This window comes from Fistularia commersonii, chromosome 16, assembly GCF_037954325.1.
Source record: "Fistularia commersonii isolate RoL2024-O1a breed Wild chromosome 16, RoL_Fcom_v1.0, whole genome shotgun sequence".
NCBI lineage: Eukaryota > Metazoa > Chordata > Actinopteri > Syngnathiformes > Fistulariidae > Fistularia > Fistularia commersonii.
The window spans coordinates 15,719,793-15,735,935 of NC_141299.1; the positions used below are offsets into that span (position 1 = coordinate 15,719,793).

Below are 16,143 nucleotides of genomic sequence, written 5' to 3' on the forward strand. Positions count from 1 at the left end.
AAACAAGCTTTACAAACACCAAGAATTTAGATATGAGGAAACCCTTGTAATTCCGTCCCCACTTTCATGTATAAGATCTTGAGGCTCAAATGATTTACAAATACATATAATCTATATATTTGTTTATTTACATGTAGATCATAGTGTATATCTAACAAAATGAATTACCACGTTATGTCAGAAAGAAAAAAAAAAAAAGTTAAAAAAAGGAGAAAGAACGTACATATCTTCTTAAAAACCAGGGTTAGTCTGTACACGTCATAAAAGGTACAGTACATCAACTTGGGCTGATATAGAAAGCAAAAAAAAAAACAAAAAAAAACCCTTCTGATTTTTTTAGTTTTTCTTGGATATTCTGCGGACCGGGTTATCGGCAGCTGCTACAAAAAAAGAGAGAAAAGAAGAAAAGGACAGACTAATGCCTACATGTCGATGCCAGCGCGGACATCTTCGTAAGATTTTGAAGATGGCGTCTCCTCATCCTTTAGTACGGGACCTACCCAGAGAGGTAGAGGTTAAAAAAGAAAGACGGAGGGAGGGATGGAGGGATGGAGGGATGGAGGGATGGAGGGATGGAGGGATGGGGACGTCGGGCTCGGCCCTGCCGTCGCCTCAGGAATACACGGGGTTTCCACGCGAACGCAAAATAAACAGGAAGTGAAAGAAAGCGACGGGAGCAGCGGCTGGTACAGAGGAGAGGATAAGGAGCGTTTGAATTCATCCTACGTTTGGAAATATATTTATATTCTGCATTTAAATATATATGACTGTGTGAATGCGCCGTGTAAGTATGCATGTATACACACATATATATATTTGTATATATATATACACACACATACAAACACACATACACACAGACATGTTATACTTAACATTTTCTACAGTGAAAAAATAGAATGTTTTTTTCAACATAATATGAACAAATAAGCACTTTTCTTTTCCCGCTAATTAAAAAAAAACAAACAAAAAAAAAACGCGATACATCGTCTCTGTTTAAAAAAAAGGAAAAAAAGGAAAATAAAAACCTACACTAAAATGAAAATAATAAAAAAAGTCAACTATGTAATGCAAAATAAGTCATCATAATACAACATTAATGTTTCCATAATGTTACAATAGCGATAAGGCTTTTTTGGAAATACGGAGAGATTACACACAGTTCTGTCCATTGCTCCGGGTTTTTTTGTCGTGCACGCCAACCGTTCCACACACACGAGCGCGCCGGGGCGCCGATCTCGAAATAAAAAAAAAAAAAAAAACCTGGTGTTTCAAAGGAAAAAAAAAAAAAAAATGTTCTGATTTTTTTTTCTTTTTTTTTTTTATCCAACACATTTACATTAGTGCGTCAAACCTGCAGTTTATTTGTTTGTTTTTTTTTTTTTTCGGGGAAGGGGGGGGGAGCTGGGTGGCCGGGGGTCGGGGTTTCATTTCTCAAAAGTTCTCTTTCACTTTTCCAAGTGAGCAATTTGTACCGGAGACTTCCTTCATGGCGTCATGGCGCGGCTGCCTGGTCTGCTTTTTGTTTTCATAAACCCAATGAGACTTCACTTGGGATACGGAGGAAAAAAACCGAAGCGTCTTTTTCTGCTGAACTGTCTGCTACCCAACGCTCACGCGGCGCGCACTGATATTAAAATCGGAGGATTGTTGAAGATGACGGAAAGGAAAAAATAAATTCAATTTTTGTCGGTTCTCCGTCTTTGTTCCCAGGTTCGATTCCGACGGGATAAGCGGTTTAGATAATGAACGAGTGGATATTAATGCTAATAACGCAGAGCCTTGTTTACATAGCTTGAGATGTTATCAAGCGAATCGTCCTATGACGACCTCGAGCTCCCACGACGGGATGATTTCATAAAAACAACATAATCTTTTAAGGGATTATTTCCCTTTTCTCTGCTTACTGAGAAAAGAGGTTGCGATTCGTCAAACCGCTTTTTTTTTTCCGAAGATGGGTGTTATTGCTTTCTCCCGCATAACTGGTAAAATCTGAGCATTTGGCAAAAAAAAAAAAAAAAAAAAAAAAAAAGAGAAACAGACAAATTTTGCAAATTATGAAGGGGAGGTTAAAAAAAATCCAACGTTTACCCAACATCGGATCAAAGCCTCCCGGTGGTCGGTTTCCCGATTTCTTATCACGTCTCCTCTTATTTGGGGGCGACCAGGCAACCGCCATGTCACGCGGGCGACCGTAAGACGGGACGTTTTCCCCGAACGTCGCACGGAAAAAATGTAAAACCCACAAAAAACCTTTACATCCAGGTATGTCAAAAACACGAGAATGTTCCCCCCCGTCTTGGCTACATCCGTCTGCCTCTCCACGATATCTTCCTCTTCTTCTTCATCATCATCATCATCATCATCAACATCGGCCGCTCGGAACGGTTGTGTCACAAAGATATTTTTTTTTGAAAAGAGAAATGTCCACGAATGTTTACAACGTCCTCCATATTGAAACACTTGAGGTAAGGAAAAAAGAGTCCGACACTTTGAGCGATACCCGCCTCGCAGCTTGAGCCATGACCGTTTCCTCTCCTGGTCCAGGATCTGCTTTTCTTGATAATAAGGGGTCGGGGGGGGGGGGGACGGGTCGGGTCGGGGCTGATGATCCCGGTCTCGTCGCCGAGGGGTTTTTCTCGGTCGAATTGGAATCGTTCTAAACTCGGCGGTCGTCGTGGTCTAAAAAATCTACGATGGGATCCGGTTCGATGCGTCTGAATTAACGGTGGTGTTATCTGATAGCGTCATTTTCAAAATTCAAGTATCTATGGCTCAGGGGACTGTCGAGGGGATGACGGGATTCTCGGGGGGGGAAGAGATGGCTTTTACGTTGCATAGTGATCAAAGCTTCCTAAGTACTCCAGAGCTGCATGATAGCAGAATTGGTACTCATCCTGAAATGGGAAAAAAAAAAAAAAACACAAACATATGCAGGAAAATACATCAGAGACAAGAAAAAAAAAAAAATGTTATCAGCGTTTTGGTTTCATGACTGGTGATGTTTTTTTTTTTTTTTTCGTTTTGTTTTTGAACACTTGAAAACGGCACATTTCATTATCTCATTTCAGTGAACTCGCTCCAAACACTTAAAACCCCTGCTGTTTCCAAACAGAGTTTGGTAGTTCAAAGCTGAATGTACTGCCTAACGGGATAACTGCACATGAGACAATCCAAATGCATTTACTTTTTTATTCTTTAAAGTAAAGAAAGCCAAAAATGTAATCATCTTTTGTACTTCATTATGTTGGGAGTAAAAAAAAATGAGAAAAAAAAAAACAACTACAACATCATGTAAGAACTGGAATGAATAAACCTTCATTATTTCTGCCTTAAATAATTTGAGTTTTGGCTTTAAATCCGGTACACCGTTACAGGAATAACATAAAATAAAAATCAGCAGAGACTATTTTCTTTCTAAGTGGAGACACAATATCAATAACGATTTGCCTGCCAGGTCAACAAACCCATTTTCCATTTTTTTTTTTTTAGCCGAGCGGGTTAAACGATCGGATCGACGCTCCTGTCTTGAAGGGAAACTAGCGGACTGCCCAAACACAACCGCCATCCTCAAATATAGACGTTCGGGTACATTTCCCTACAGGCGTGCAGAACACCTGCTACATTACCTTTTCTGCCATGTGCTATAAAACTACTGTAAGGCTGTAAAACCAAAACCAACCGTAACAATCTGGTTTGATGTTTTCAACCTTGTGGATTATGGTCTGTGCAAGCTTTTTTTTTTTTTTTTTTTTTTTTTTTTTTGAGCAAGGGAAGACAGGGTGACCTCAGCTGTGGCACCGCGAGGCACGACTTTCCTCCATCATAACTGACGTCTGAGGGATATTACTTTTAATGCTTTTAAATTCACACATAATCTGGTTTAGAAGCAGACTCCTTAAAATAGCTTGTAAACAACCACGTTCATCAATAACAAAACTCCTGGGCTCAAATTTGTACACATGAATTAATGGGAGGAAATAGAAGGAGCGTTGGTAAAAAACATACCGATTGATGGTTGTCACTGTTTTAAATATTCTTCGGCCTCTGGGTTTAAAGGCGGCAAATATAGATATTTCTTTAACTCGCTTCCAATCCGGTCTATGCAAATCTCCCTCCGGGAGGTATTCGACACAAGATATGCCATAGAGTGACCCGGCGTCCCTTCGACCCGGTTTAATCTGCCCGACACCCAACATACGAGATACCGTCTCCCCAAAACTCTAAAACGTGCTCCTCAAATGCAGCCCGCCTCGCTGCCGATAAATGCGATAGCCGCTCCTCGAGTGACCGAACAGCCTCGGGCAAAGCAAACTGTTCTCTTCAATTACCTGCTTCTGTAGCCTCACAAGGGATCTCCGGCCCCGGTGAATAACCCTGATGTCTCTCCAACAAACACGGCACAGTTCATTTGGTCTTCTTTCTACACTTAGCAATGCTGACGGCACACCTTTTCGCCCCATGATTGTATAGGGTCAACTAAACAATACGCCTAAGTCTATACGTCTGTCGCGGCTTTATGGTAAGGAACTTATCCCCGAGGCTGTTGACTGCAGAACCGCAAGAGCCTTTTGACCGCTCTGAGCCTTCAAGGCCGGCTGAAAATGATCCCTGGCGAGCTGATAAGCGGACCAGAAGACGTCTTTAGGCTCTGAGACAACCTGCAATAAAATTGCGGTTGACTTCTTTTTCCAACTGAACTAGTTTCGCATGAACCAAGATAAGACGTGTGGACTAACCCATGGATTGTCTTGGAGAAAAAAGTATCAATGTACTGACGTCAATATAAATAGACCCTATATGTTTTTAACATTTAGGGGAGTCGGGGGAGCCTTTAGGACAGGGGCGGGAAAACTACGGCCCGCGGGCCACATCCGGCCCGTTGGTCTTTTTAATCCGGCCCTCCAAAGATTGATACAGAATGTGGGAGCTCAAACTAGATTATTTCATTTTTGGAGCTACTTGACAACACATGAGTGAGCTGGACGTGAAGCTACAAGGGAAAAAACGATATGTGCGCTGAAAAGTGAATTTCCGCGAAGTAGAGGTGTGATCATTTTGATGGTATTTACCGATATATTAACCCTCAACAAACCTCGCTCAACCCTTTACGAACCTCCTGGCAACTGTTATCTGTTATTTTATCTTTTCAACAAAAGTCAGCATCTTCTTGCTAATCTTCTTGCTTCTTGCCCGTCTGTCAAATTTTAAAAAAGCCAAAAAGTTTGCCCACCCCTGCTTTAGGAGTTAATTGTGATACCCAGATGAAGTTGCTAGCGAAATATCACGTTCATACATGACATTTAGACTTTCGATTACATCGCCCAAAACGGATAAAATCCTCTAGATAAGGTGCTGCGAAGATAAAACCTACGACTCTCACTTCTGCTACATTGCTAAGCGACAGTAGCGTCGGAATTTGCATACTGAGATTGGAGGAAGACTTCAGATTTGAAGTCTTTGCAACATCGCGCGAATTGGGCACAACAGAGGGGTCACAACAATCCGGTCAAGGGTCGGGCCGACAAATAAGTCAACATAAAGATATGTAAACAAATAAAACCAGAGTTTAACGACTTCCAATACCTCCAGTGGCAATTAACTCAACTGAAGCAGCAGTTTTAACCAGATCAATAAGAACAATTACCACTACAGATAAGCCTGACCCCGAGACAACGAAATAAGAGTCCCGGGCACCTCTTCTTTCTCCGAGACACAAAATCAGCAAACATTTTCACGTCTGCGTCATCAGCAGCCCTCACTTTGATTTGAACCAACACACGCGAGGGCGACGCAAAAGATTAAACTGAGGCGCCGATGCTTTTCGGTTCTGCGGGACCGGCGGCACAATTTGTCAGGTTTTAGACGGTCGGGACGCGGGATTTCTGCCGAGAAAGAAGAAGGCTCGCGTCGACGTCCAACAGCATTGCCGTGCAGAGAAGGGGAATTACTTTTGCTCTGTCTATTATCAAAGGGGTGTTTCCAATCATTGTGAAGAAACCATTGAATTTCTTATGGTGTTATTCAATATGAGGAAAGGACAAATTATCAGTTGCCTTTGGCTGCTAACAAATAAATCTTTAAGTTTTCAGATCGTTCATATATATCTCTAAATGACATTTTGCTGGCTCTGCTTAAACGACTCAAAACACTATCAGTTGACAGAGCCTCATAAAATTGTGCAGATGAATCACTTGGAGGTACTTATCAAAATTAGCTTGCTGTTGTTGGACAAACTCCATAACAGCCAAACCGCTGACAAACCTCTGGGTCTGACATCTCTGGAAATAAACGTCTGTACCATTGCTTGGTGATCCAAATCCCAATCGTCAGCCTCTTAACCCCCCAAAAAAAACGACTTGTTCAAGGACTCGAAAATACATTTCGTCCATTCATCCTTGTGCCGTTCTGTGCACAGCAAAAACAACCAAAACAACCAAACTACTCCGATGCACCATGACACCAAAAAGAAACAATTAAAACCAAAAACTTATTGAAATCTCCAATTTCCCTCTTTTATAAACCGATACCTCTACTTTTCTTTTTAGCGTTACGGCTAGCTATACAATTCGGAATGAGTTCATGCGTGTTTGTATCTTCAGGTTCACAAGGCTTTTGCTGCAAATCGAGTTGCCTAAACTGCAAACAAACATGTCCAAATGAGTTTACTAAAGAGAAACTAACATACTTTCTCACCAGGATGTTGTTTATCACGACTGAAAAGCAGATCAAAGAGAAGCTGTTTTGCAAGAAAGAATAACTTGTAATCTAAGCATGAGATGATCTAAAATCACCGATTCGGCAGAATGTTTAGAAAATGTGATGTCATTGTTAATACTGAATCCTATAAAAAAAAAAAATCTACTCCATTATTGTGACATCAGCTTTATCTCCTCATCCATCACGGTCTTTTGTGCTCAAAACCACACTATGTATGTGTGTGTGTGTGTGTGTGTGTGTGTGTGTGTGTGTGTGTGACTCCTGACCTCAGTCTGGACCATAGCTGGCCTCTGCGTCCGGAGCATCTTGACTGTCTGGAAGATGTCAACCACGCCTTCGTAGCGCATTCTTTCCAGAACAATGCTGAGGGTGATGAAGACTCCGGTCCTTCCCACACCAGCGCTGGAAAGCAACAAAACAAAGCGCAATGTTAAAAGTGAATCGCCGGCTACTCCTTGCGTTAAATAAATACTTCAATTGTGTCCTAAATTATGCAGTCTGGCATATGTCCCGATGCACTAGCTGAACTAAAATCATTTTATACCGACCGCCATCCTTGCATAATTCAAAAACCAAATTCCAAAATCTTTTCACGTGAATGTTGTAGCTACACCCGTTTGTCGTGCGACACCATACAGATGCAAATGGCGGCAAAAAAAAATGCGAACCCTTCGGAAACCGCCCGGGAAGTCGGGAATCTCATGAAAGGGTAATGGAACGGTGATGATAGGAAGCAAGCAATTTGCGTGTGAGGATGCCGGGAATCCACTAAGATATGCACGCGGACACGGGAGTCTCAGAATCAGGCTCACAAACAACCGAAAAAAAAAATTCTCATTAAGCCCCACCCATGCATCATAAATCGCAGCTTGCCGCTGCCTCTGCTCTCCAGAAATATAGTCCGGGTCTTAACTGGAATCCTGAAATACTTGAGAGCTGCCTCTCTAAGCTGCTTTGCTGTGAAATGACTTCCACTTCACCAATGGAACAATAATTGATATGACAACAGTTTTATTTGGGCTTCTTCCAGCCTCCAAAAGCTATTTTGTTGAACGAAGAGTGAAAGCTATGGCAGCGAGCAAACCCCCTTTGAGGTGTGTGTGTGTGTGTGTGTGTTAGATTCAACGTGGTTGTGTGTTCAGGGAACAAAAAGCACAGCTTAGGACAAAAGACTTCTTATATCTTTTTGATGATTTTTTTTTTTTGAAAAATGTAATCATAACAAACCCAGCCATTTTTGACTGACCCACCCACCCCCACACACACACACACACACACACACACACACACACACGCATGCAAACTCCATCCAGCCACCCGGTAGCAGCCCCCTCTCCATCGCTTAGCCCACCCAAAGCCTCTTCCTCGGAGTCAGTCACAGCTTGTCACACGGACTCATAAACCCCTCTCTCTTTCACTCTCTCACTCTCTCTCACTCTCTCTCACTCTCTCCCTCCGAGGATCGGCGCTTAAAATCTGAAGGCTCGCCTCGCCGCCGCAGACTGAGAGGATTTGGCGTCCCCCTTTCAGAGGAAGTAATCAGGCAATTAATGACAAAAAGCATGTGGGTCTATTAGATAGCGGCTGAACCGGGGAGGGAGGGGAAGGGAAAGAACGGGAGCGGAATAAAGGAGGGATTCTGGAGAATGAGAGGAGAGGAAGAGGAAGAAGGGATTAGGAAAGAGACGGAGGTCTGACAGACAGGGAAGGGCAGTGACGGAAGATGGGAGGAAGAGAAAGGGAAGAGGGAGGGATGACAACGCCAGACGGAGGAGACAGCTGGGGTGAAATCGACCCGAGCTACGTTTCCTTTATGTCGCTGTTCAACACTTTCCGGATGATGCTAAGCTAAAGAGCGGGGGCGGGCAAACTACGGCCCGCGGGCCGCATCCGGCCCGTCGGTCTTTTTAATCCGGCCCGCCAAAGATTGGCGATTGATGTGAATGGTTGGATCAATCAATGCGGGAGCTGAAACAGGAAATGATTTCATTTTTGGAGCTTCTTGAGAATTTTCCTGAATTGAATGACACAGATCGGGTTTTGTGATTTAGCATTTTCGGCGGACATACTGACACACATGAATGAGCTGGACGCGAAGCTACAGGGGAAAAAGTGGTTTGTGCATGAAATGCAAGATAAAGTCAGAGCCTCCAAAACCAAGCTGAGTCTGATGTGTACTGTTAACAATTGCGTTTTTTTTTTTTTCTCGATGTAGCGTATCTTGCGGTGACCCTGTCAAATTTGAAGTCAATGCGGCCCCTGAGCCAAAAAGTTAGCCCAGCCCTGCTGTAGAGAAACAAGCCGGGAAAAAAACGGGTAAAAAAATGTAAAATTCATGTGTGCAATGAGCTCAGCCTAGACCGGGATCACAGAGAGAGAAATACGGGATCCCTCGTTCACGCTTTATCGAGTCGTACGACGGTTCACCCTCTCATTCAGGGCAATTTAAGAGTCTCCGTGCACCGACTGTGTGTTTTTGGATTGTGGTACGAAGCTGGAGGCGGCAGGAGAAACCCGAAAGAACATACGAACGCCTCTAGGAATCGAACCGCAGATCTTTCCCGTTGCGAGGAGGCTAGCCGCCGCTAGCCAACGTGCCGTCCATGATTACAATATTTCAACATTTCTCTTCATGAAAAAGATGTCGTTTTCTTTCAATTATCCTCCTTCAAAACAAAAATACGGCGGGTTTTCTTCGACGCGTCAAGGATTCCGTCGCCGATCACGACGTGAACCTGCGACAGCTGCAGCTGTCGGCTGTCAGCGTCTGCCTCTAATTTGATTCTGCAATTACTCTTGCCGATAAGGATTTCTTTTCCTTTAAGACGACTCTCTCTCTCTTTCTCCACATCCCATAACGGCCTCGTAGCAAGAAGGAATAACTCAGACTTATTGGAGCTTCCCTGACACGTCTTACAACCCCCCGAACGCCAATTGATGGCTGTGACATCATTGCTTTTAACACAAAGAAGGTGACGTTATGTTTGATGATGTAACGGGCGCCCCTGCCACGGAAACGTGGAAAAAAAAAAAAAAAGCGACACGCGGTCGTTTCTGAAAGTAAAACATGTTTGCCAGACGGGGGAGGGGTCGCCGACACCGTCACGTTCAAAGCTGCCGGATGAATCGTCTCTCTTTCAAACAAAATTATTTTTTTTTTCATCTAAAACCCATAGATTGGACGCCAGGATCAAAATAATACAAATGCATCTTAGATGCGTCGTTAGCTATTTCACTATAAATGTTGAGCAACGTCTTTCGACCTTATCGATTATTGATCGAAGGTCTCTTACGGAGGTCTAGGAGAGACGGATCTTTATTTGTGGTGACGCTCTACCGACCCCAACATCGGTGCCACGAGTTAAGGGATCACAATAAATGTCTTTCTCCGGCTTTTAATAAATATTTAATCATTCATTCATGCATTATCGATACCGCCTGTCCCGCGTCGGGATTTTAGGGTGGCTTGTTGGCAATGTTCCCTCTTAAGTTGTGCAACTGCGCAATCGCGCACTGCTCGCACACTCTCAGCGCGCAAGAAAACCGATCCATTATTAGATATATAACATTTTTTTCTGTTTCATTTTGCTGTTTAACGAGGTGTCCAGCCAATCGTACGATACGATGCAATTACGCTACGCAGCCAATCACGGCATTGACAGTACTTGCGCACGCGCTCCGCCCGTACACGCTATATAACAATAATAACAGTTTGGCGGAGTTAAGTGACGCTAATGCTAACATGCTAACCCCTTATCATGGCGAAACGAGCGGGCGGTGAATGCGATCCGTCCACTCACCAGACCGAAGTAAAAAAGAAATGCGGTTCTTTTAAGTCGGCCGTCGGAGTGCGTGCAAATAGAAGAACAAGCGGCGAAACTGGGTGAGATTTTTTTTTTCTTTTTCGAGTGAGAAAAGGTCTGCTCTGCAAAACAAGCAGCGAAGCTAAAGCAGTTAGCGAGTTTTCCGATGGAAAAATCGTGATCTACTAGTTGATCGCAAAGGTAAAAAAAAATTAGACGTCAGCCTATCATCCGTCCCGTCACTCGATTGATAAACAGGGCGGCCGGTCAGATGACATCCGAGTCGGCAAATTACCTCCAATTTTTAACTCTCTTAAGAAACTTAAGAAACGGTATAAAATGAGTGGAGGACCAAGTAAGAAGACAAAAACTTATCGCTTTCATACGAAATGGGAGGAGGACATTTTTTCACGATGACATTTGTAACTCTCTTATTATGTTAAGGGTCAATTTGACCCATTGGGTCAATGGGTGAAATGGGTCAAATTGACCCTTAACATAATAAGAGGGTTAAAACGTATCGGTCTCATCTGCCGGTCTGACATCGCAATACCAAAAAAGGGTAACGTGGAGCGGCATTTTCGGAAAATACGACACGGACGTCCCGCCGAGAAGCCGGCTGAGCAAGAGAAAGGGGAAGGAACTAAAATCCCAGTCACTTATTACTTGGGTAATAACAAAAAAAAGTACTTCATTTTTTTCATGTTGTGCAATATTGGCTCATGCGGTTACGCAAGGTCCATCAATATACGTTTTACATTCAAAAAATGCTTTGTATTTTTGTTGTGGGTGGATCATCTTGACTATAAGTAGCTGGCATGCTGAAAAAAGTTTGAGCAACCCTGATTTGGAGGCTCGGATGCATGTTTTTGGACCGTGGGAGGAAACCTGGAGGAATCCCACTCGGTCACAACTGACCCACGGACCTTCCCACCAGGGATGAATAGCTTAACCCATTTAAAACCCCTCGGAGGCCTTACCTGCAGTGGACAGAAATAGGTCCATCTTGTCCAAATTGCTCCTTGGTTTTATGCACCTGGCCGATAAAATCGATGAATCCCTCCCCGGATTTGGGAACGCCTTGCTCGGGCCAGTCGGTGAACTGGAACTGTCTTACTGTCCTGGACTGGCCGTCCTGCAAATACAGATATGAGGACACTCAGTGAAGAACCCGACTAGAGCGCAGGAGAAAATAAAAACAGTGCCAATTTCATTATTTATCAAAAACATTTAAGGTTAAAGTCCATTTTTTTTTTTTGTCCAAAGCTTTTAAATGGATTCTTCTAAAATGAAACAAAACGTCAGTGATGCTTATTTTGTCCTTCTGGTCTCCCTGTGCATCACAGCATCACACACACTTTGTCCTTGTGCCTCCTCTACCCTCGTTGTCTGTTTTCTATCCCGCTGTTTTCTCTGTGTGTGTGTGTGTGTGTGTGTGTGTGTGTGTGTGAAGTAGGTCCGAGTAAAAGCTAATCAATAGAGTATCTGCCATGAGAAGCGTCTTCTCCCAGACACCGTGTTGAATAGGATAATCCTGCCATCGGATCGATCGGCCCGACCTGACGGATGAGTGTAGCGAGGGGAGGTGAGGAGCAAATCGAGGACTATCTCGGCGGGAGGCCGGACCGGATAAAAATGGAAAACAAATCACTGATGATTCGTCAAGTCTGTCAGACAAAATACTGATTTAGCGTTAGGAGTACTAAAGTGGTGCGAGAGCCGAGCGAGGAGATAAATGTATGTGAATGTCACGATCGGGTTGTATCGTGCGAGGACAAGCTAAAGGATTTGACATTGTCCTTGTCAAGAAAAGTTCTTTCCCTTGTATTTTAAGTGGAATAAGACTTTTCTTTTAAAATGACCACTTTTCGACTGACCGCTTGCTAATACCAATGCCGTTGGGCATTGGTATTAGCAGTCCGAACAGTCGTACGCCAGTTTTTATTTTTATTTTTTTGTGGGGGGGACTATGTGGGGAGAAATTCACGGGATGCGATCGTAGGATCGTAGAATCGCCACTTGGGTCGTCTTCTCTCGATCTCTGGGATGACGCACTTACATTTGGTCTTTTTTGTACGACGCCGCATTTGTGATCCGGTCCGGCCAAAAGACCGGACGGATCCTTCCGGTTGCAGATTGTTGTGAAATGCTGCGACTCTCTGAATGCCTCTCTCTTAGCATTACTACTGTAGATCTTCACCTTGGTTCTGATTGGCTACTTTTTGGACTTTTGAATATTCTTGAGTTTGGAAAGGGAGTTCCAGGCTTTAGACCGTCCCGCTCTTGTGTGTTTGCTGGTGCTTCCCAGTTTGACACTTCCCAGAGTTGTTGATTGTGGACTCAAGTGTTTGGAGGTCAACGTTATTTTGGAGTTATAGCGGTGACAATGAACCAGGTACGTATGCAAGGACTATTTCTCTTTATCCTCCAGTGCATTTGCAATACATACATTTGCAGTGCAATCTTCTGATGAGAGCATCAGGCTCAGATGTTTGGAGGTTACCCGTACCTTCATTTCCCAAAGTAGCCGGAAACCATCAAGTAGATGGTGCTGAATTATGCAGAACAAATTGTGCGTTTGATGATTATTGACTGCTCCCACTGGCTGCTGGGCAGAGATAGCTAACAGATAATTTTCTTTTCTGGTATGCAGGTATTTATTCGGCAGCAAGCAATGAATACGTAAAAAAAAAAAAAAAAAAAAAAAAAAAAAAGAGAGAGCTTATACCGGCTTTTATTATGGCGGTGAGTGTAAAAAGATTAAGAAAATTAATAATTGACCTTGTAAGCCCTCTCAGTGGATTTCACAAGGATCTTTTATTTTTTCATCTGTTGCTCTATGTCACAATGAAATTCATGTTCGTACTGCTTTTCCGCGACAGCGTTGCTATCTTAGCTGTTGAAGTCTGTCGGCGACGCTTTCACCATGATGTTCCTTTGACTTTTACCGCGCTCGACAAATACGGCGATTTGGATTCTATTAAGTTACACTCAACACACAACTCTCTTTGTACATCCTGTCTCTTTATGATACACTGCATTTTTCTTTCTTTCACCGCCTTTGTTTTTCATCTAAAGAAGAACGACAAAAAAAAAAAAAAAACAACAAAAAAAACATTTTTGCCTCAACTGGAGGATTAAAAATGAAAGGGTGGGGGGGCAAAGACAACAACACAATGAAAACCGAGCGCACCGGAGGAAGACAGGAAAAAGTTTTAGCGCACAACCCGAGGGCCCGCGCGGTGTGTCAAATTGTGTGATTAAATACGTGACCGGGTTGCGAGATGGCGAGCGGTGAGGCATGCAAAAGCATGCGACGTGCACGTTGGCACACACACACACACACACGCACACACACGATATAAATACATGAACGTGGACAGTATGTTTCCTCCAGTATGACCTTCAGCTATGCTCTCTCAACACAATGCATACATTAAAATCATTGTCTTTCTCCATAAATCCTAGTGTCCTTTACATCGTTTTTTTTTTTGATTCTTTTGAAAAATTCAGATTTCGAAGTCTCTGCTGCACATAACGACCTGAGTGTAAATCAAACAGTAAATTTGAGTGAAACTTTCTCTGTTTTTTACGCTCTCAAGTCCGACTTACCCTGGCATCCGTGACCTTGAACTCTCTGAGGATGTACTGAGGCATGTTGTATTCAGCCATGGGATCCACCACGAAGTACTGGTACCTGGCGGAGCGCTCTGCTGGCCAATACTGGTGACACTTTTCCTTTTTGGAGGAATAAAAAAAAAAAAAAAAAAAAAAAAAAAAATTGTGATTCATTTTCCCTTGATTACTATATTGAGAATTTGCTATTTCACTTTTCATCAAACAGCTTTGGTGAGCGTGGACGATGGTGCATGTTTGTCACCGCCATACCCTTCCCATCTCTCTCAGTTTGGTCAACATGACAACAATGGTGGAGTTGTTTTCCCAGAGCATTCTCCAAAAGTCTTCCGTAGTCTCTGCCAGAGGGCCCTGTGTTGCGATGTAGGCCTTCTGTTGCCTATGTAAATAACAGTAACACCACATTAAAACCACAATTGCATTCAAATATTGGTGTCATATTGCAAGGAAGTACTGCTTTGCCAAACGCTATATATTTTTTTTAATCTTTTTTTTTTAAATCTTATTATTATTATTATCATTTATCTTATTATTCTTATTATCTATTATCTTATTATCTAACGCTATCTTTTTAATTTTTTTATCTTATTATTATTATTTATCTTATTATTCTTATTTTCTATTATCTTATTATCTAACGCTATCTTTTTAATTTTTTTTTATCTTATTATTATTTATCTTATTAGTCTTATTTTCTATTATCTTATTATCTAACGCTATCTTTCTAAAAAAAAATTAATCTTATTATTATTATTATCATTCATCTTATTATTCTTATTATCTTTTATCTTATTATCTAACGCTATCTTTTTTAACTTTTTTTATCTTCTTCTTATTATTTATCTTATCATTCTTATTATCTATTATCTTATTAACTTACGCTATCTTTTAATTTTTTGTATCTTCTTATTATTATTCATCTTATTCATCTTATTATTCTTATTATCTATTATCTTATTATCTAACGCTATCTTTTTAACAAAAAAATTTACTTATTATTATTATTATTATTATTTATCTTACTATTCGTATTATCCTTTTTGTATTGTTAATTTTTTTTTTTTTTCCTATTTTCCATTCATTGACTGCACCGTATATTGGAACTCAGTGTACACCCTTATTGATTAGCATTAAAACACGCCGCATCTTCCTACCTGTACCCATCGATGAAGCTGGCATTGATGTAGTCGGAGCCTTCCAGGCCTCTGATTGGCTGCAGGCAGACGCGCGTCGTCTCGTACGGCATGATGTTGACCAGCCGATTCTTGAACTTGTTGCAGGGAAGGTTGGCGCTGATAAAGCGTGATGTATGGGCTTTGGAGTTGGCTAAACGCTGGAGGGATAAAACGGGGTGGAGAGCGAGGAAAAGTTACGCACAATCGGGGGAAAAGAAAATATACAGACGGGAATATGTAAGGCAGAATATGCGAAATAAAACGTGGAAGGGGTGGGAGATGAAAGGGATATTACGGTATGGCAGTGATGGAGGGATAAAGAATTAGCATGAGCCGTGGTAGTTGCAGAGAGAGAGGAGGGGACGGAGTGAGAAGAGTGCAGGAAATGACAATAAAAGGGGGAAGAGACGGCGATGGGGAGGACAGGTGACAGAAAGGGAGAGCAGAATATAAATGACACGGAGTAATAAAAGCACATCCAGTCTCCTCTGATCTTTAGCCCGTGATGGTAGCACAGCTGCTAATGCAACATGAAGAGCATATTGATAGGGGAAGCAATTTAGGGAAGCTTCGGGACTTTTTTTTTTTTTTTTTTTTGCAGTTTGTTCATACAGCCCCTGCGGGGTTCGGCTAAAAACGAAAACCAGCGAGACCTTGTTTTTACGAGAGCACCGACACCAGATGATGCTGTCCGGATGTAGTAATAAACGTTAAAGACGGGTATTATCGCCGGCACGACGGGTTTGGAGGCGCACCGACGCAGGTTAGTCGGTAGGACCAGCGTCTAACAGTGGCACAAACAGGATTGT

General features: G+C 42.4%; 1 protein-coding gene across 6 annotated transcripts in view; it reads right to left on the minus strand.

Annotated features, from left to right (window-relative positions):
• Positions 1-536: 536 nt before the first annotated feature.
• The window catches only part of ptprsa (protein tyrosine phosphatase receptor type Sa), a 264,863-nt gene continuing 249,256 nt past the window's right edge, over positions 537-16,143 (minus strand). For 5 of the 6 annotated variants that reach the window (XM_086162204.1, XM_086162203.1, XM_086162201.1 and 2 more), the window contains 6 exons: positions 15,314-15,492; positions 14,412-14,538; positions 14,136-14,261; positions 11,504-11,658; positions 6,987-7,122; positions 537-2,897 (listed from right to left, as the gene is read on the minus strand). In XM_086162204.1, the coding sequence (XP_086018330.1) occupies positions 2,829-2,897; positions 6,987-7,122; positions 11,504-11,658; positions 14,136-14,261; positions 14,412-14,538; positions 15,314-15,492 (792 nt within the window). In that variant the 3' untranslated portion in view covers positions 537-2,828. The remainder of the gene's footprint in view (positions 2,898-6,986; positions 7,123-11,503; positions 11,659-14,135; positions 14,262-14,411; positions 14,539-15,313; positions 15,493-16,143) is intronic. The other variant, XM_086162205.1, reaches the window with a different exon arrangement.